Source organism: Aplysia californica, unplaced genomic scaffold (assembly GCF_000002075.1).
Source record: "Aplysia californica isolate F4 #8 unplaced genomic scaffold, AplCal3.0 scaffold00203, whole genome shotgun sequence".
Taxonomy (NCBI): Eukaryota; Metazoa; Mollusca; class Gastropoda; order Aplysiida; family Aplysiidae; genus Aplysia; species Aplysia californica.
The window spans coordinates 1013421-1014291 of record NW_004797473.1 but is presented as its reverse complement, the minus strand read 5'-3'; the positions used below and the strand labels follow the sequence as shown (position 1 = coordinate 1014291).

Sequence of the window (871 nt, the reverse complement as noted above, 5' to 3'; positions counted from 1 at the left end):
TCCAAAACGCAACATCTCCTTGCTCTGATACTTAAGGAATATGAGCACTAAATGTCAATCTGTGACTGACAGAAAAGGGAGTCAAATTGGTAAGAAAAATTTTTTGGAACCACTGAGTCTCAAGACAGTCTCACGTTTTGGCAATTGCTCATATAAATATCCCTGTCTGTGTGTGTGTCAAATTAATTTTCTTTCATATTTGTAGAACAATGTAGAATGAGAACGATGTTGCAAGTGAAGAACAAAAGTTATCCCACTAGTGTGCCACAGTCTTTTTTGGGGTAAAATGCAAACGTAATTCATTTTCATGTTGACGAATTGATACTCTGTCACTGGTGAGATCTTTTGTTATAAGAGCCGATAAACTCTCACAAAAAAGCTGCAACAACAAAAATGCATTGCATTTAAGTAAGGTTCGTTGTAGGCCAGTCTAGTGAGCACAGTGCGATAATGCTCCATCACCCGCACCAACGCACTAGTCTATCGCCGCTTTTCGCATTGACCCTCCGGGAACGTGGTAGGCCTCCAATGCCGAAGCCAGTCGTGTGGGCTGGATGGCCTGGGACTGAGGAAGCCTAGGTCCGTACGCTTTGCATATCCGTCTATCAAATTGAATTTTTGAGAAATATTGAAAGTTTCAAAGAGCTCTTCGCATTAGAAGTATTCTAAAATGTAAAGAATACAACCCCGTGAGTACAAAATGACCCCAGGGCGTACAGATAGGGATAAATACTGACCCATCATCATGGGGGGGCGGGGCGGGATGACCATCATCTGGGGCATGCCCATGGGAGTCTGAGCCATCATGCGCTGCATCTGAGGGGGCATGTGCTGCATGGGGCGCTGAAGCTGCTGCTGCTGTTGTTGGGGC

General features: G+C 44.8%; 1 protein-coding gene across 1 annotated transcript in view; it reads right to left on the bottom strand.

The window, feature by feature from the left end:
- The window catches only part of LOC101864227 (splicing factor 3A subunit 1), a gene marked incomplete in the record, with an annotated part of 28020 nt that overhangs the window by 5094 nt on the left and 22055 nt on the right, over positions 1-871 (bottom strand). Inside the window, 1 exon segment of the mRNA XM_013082989.2 lies at positions 738-871. Within this exon segment, the coding sequence (XP_012938443.1) occupies positions 738-871 (134 nt within the window).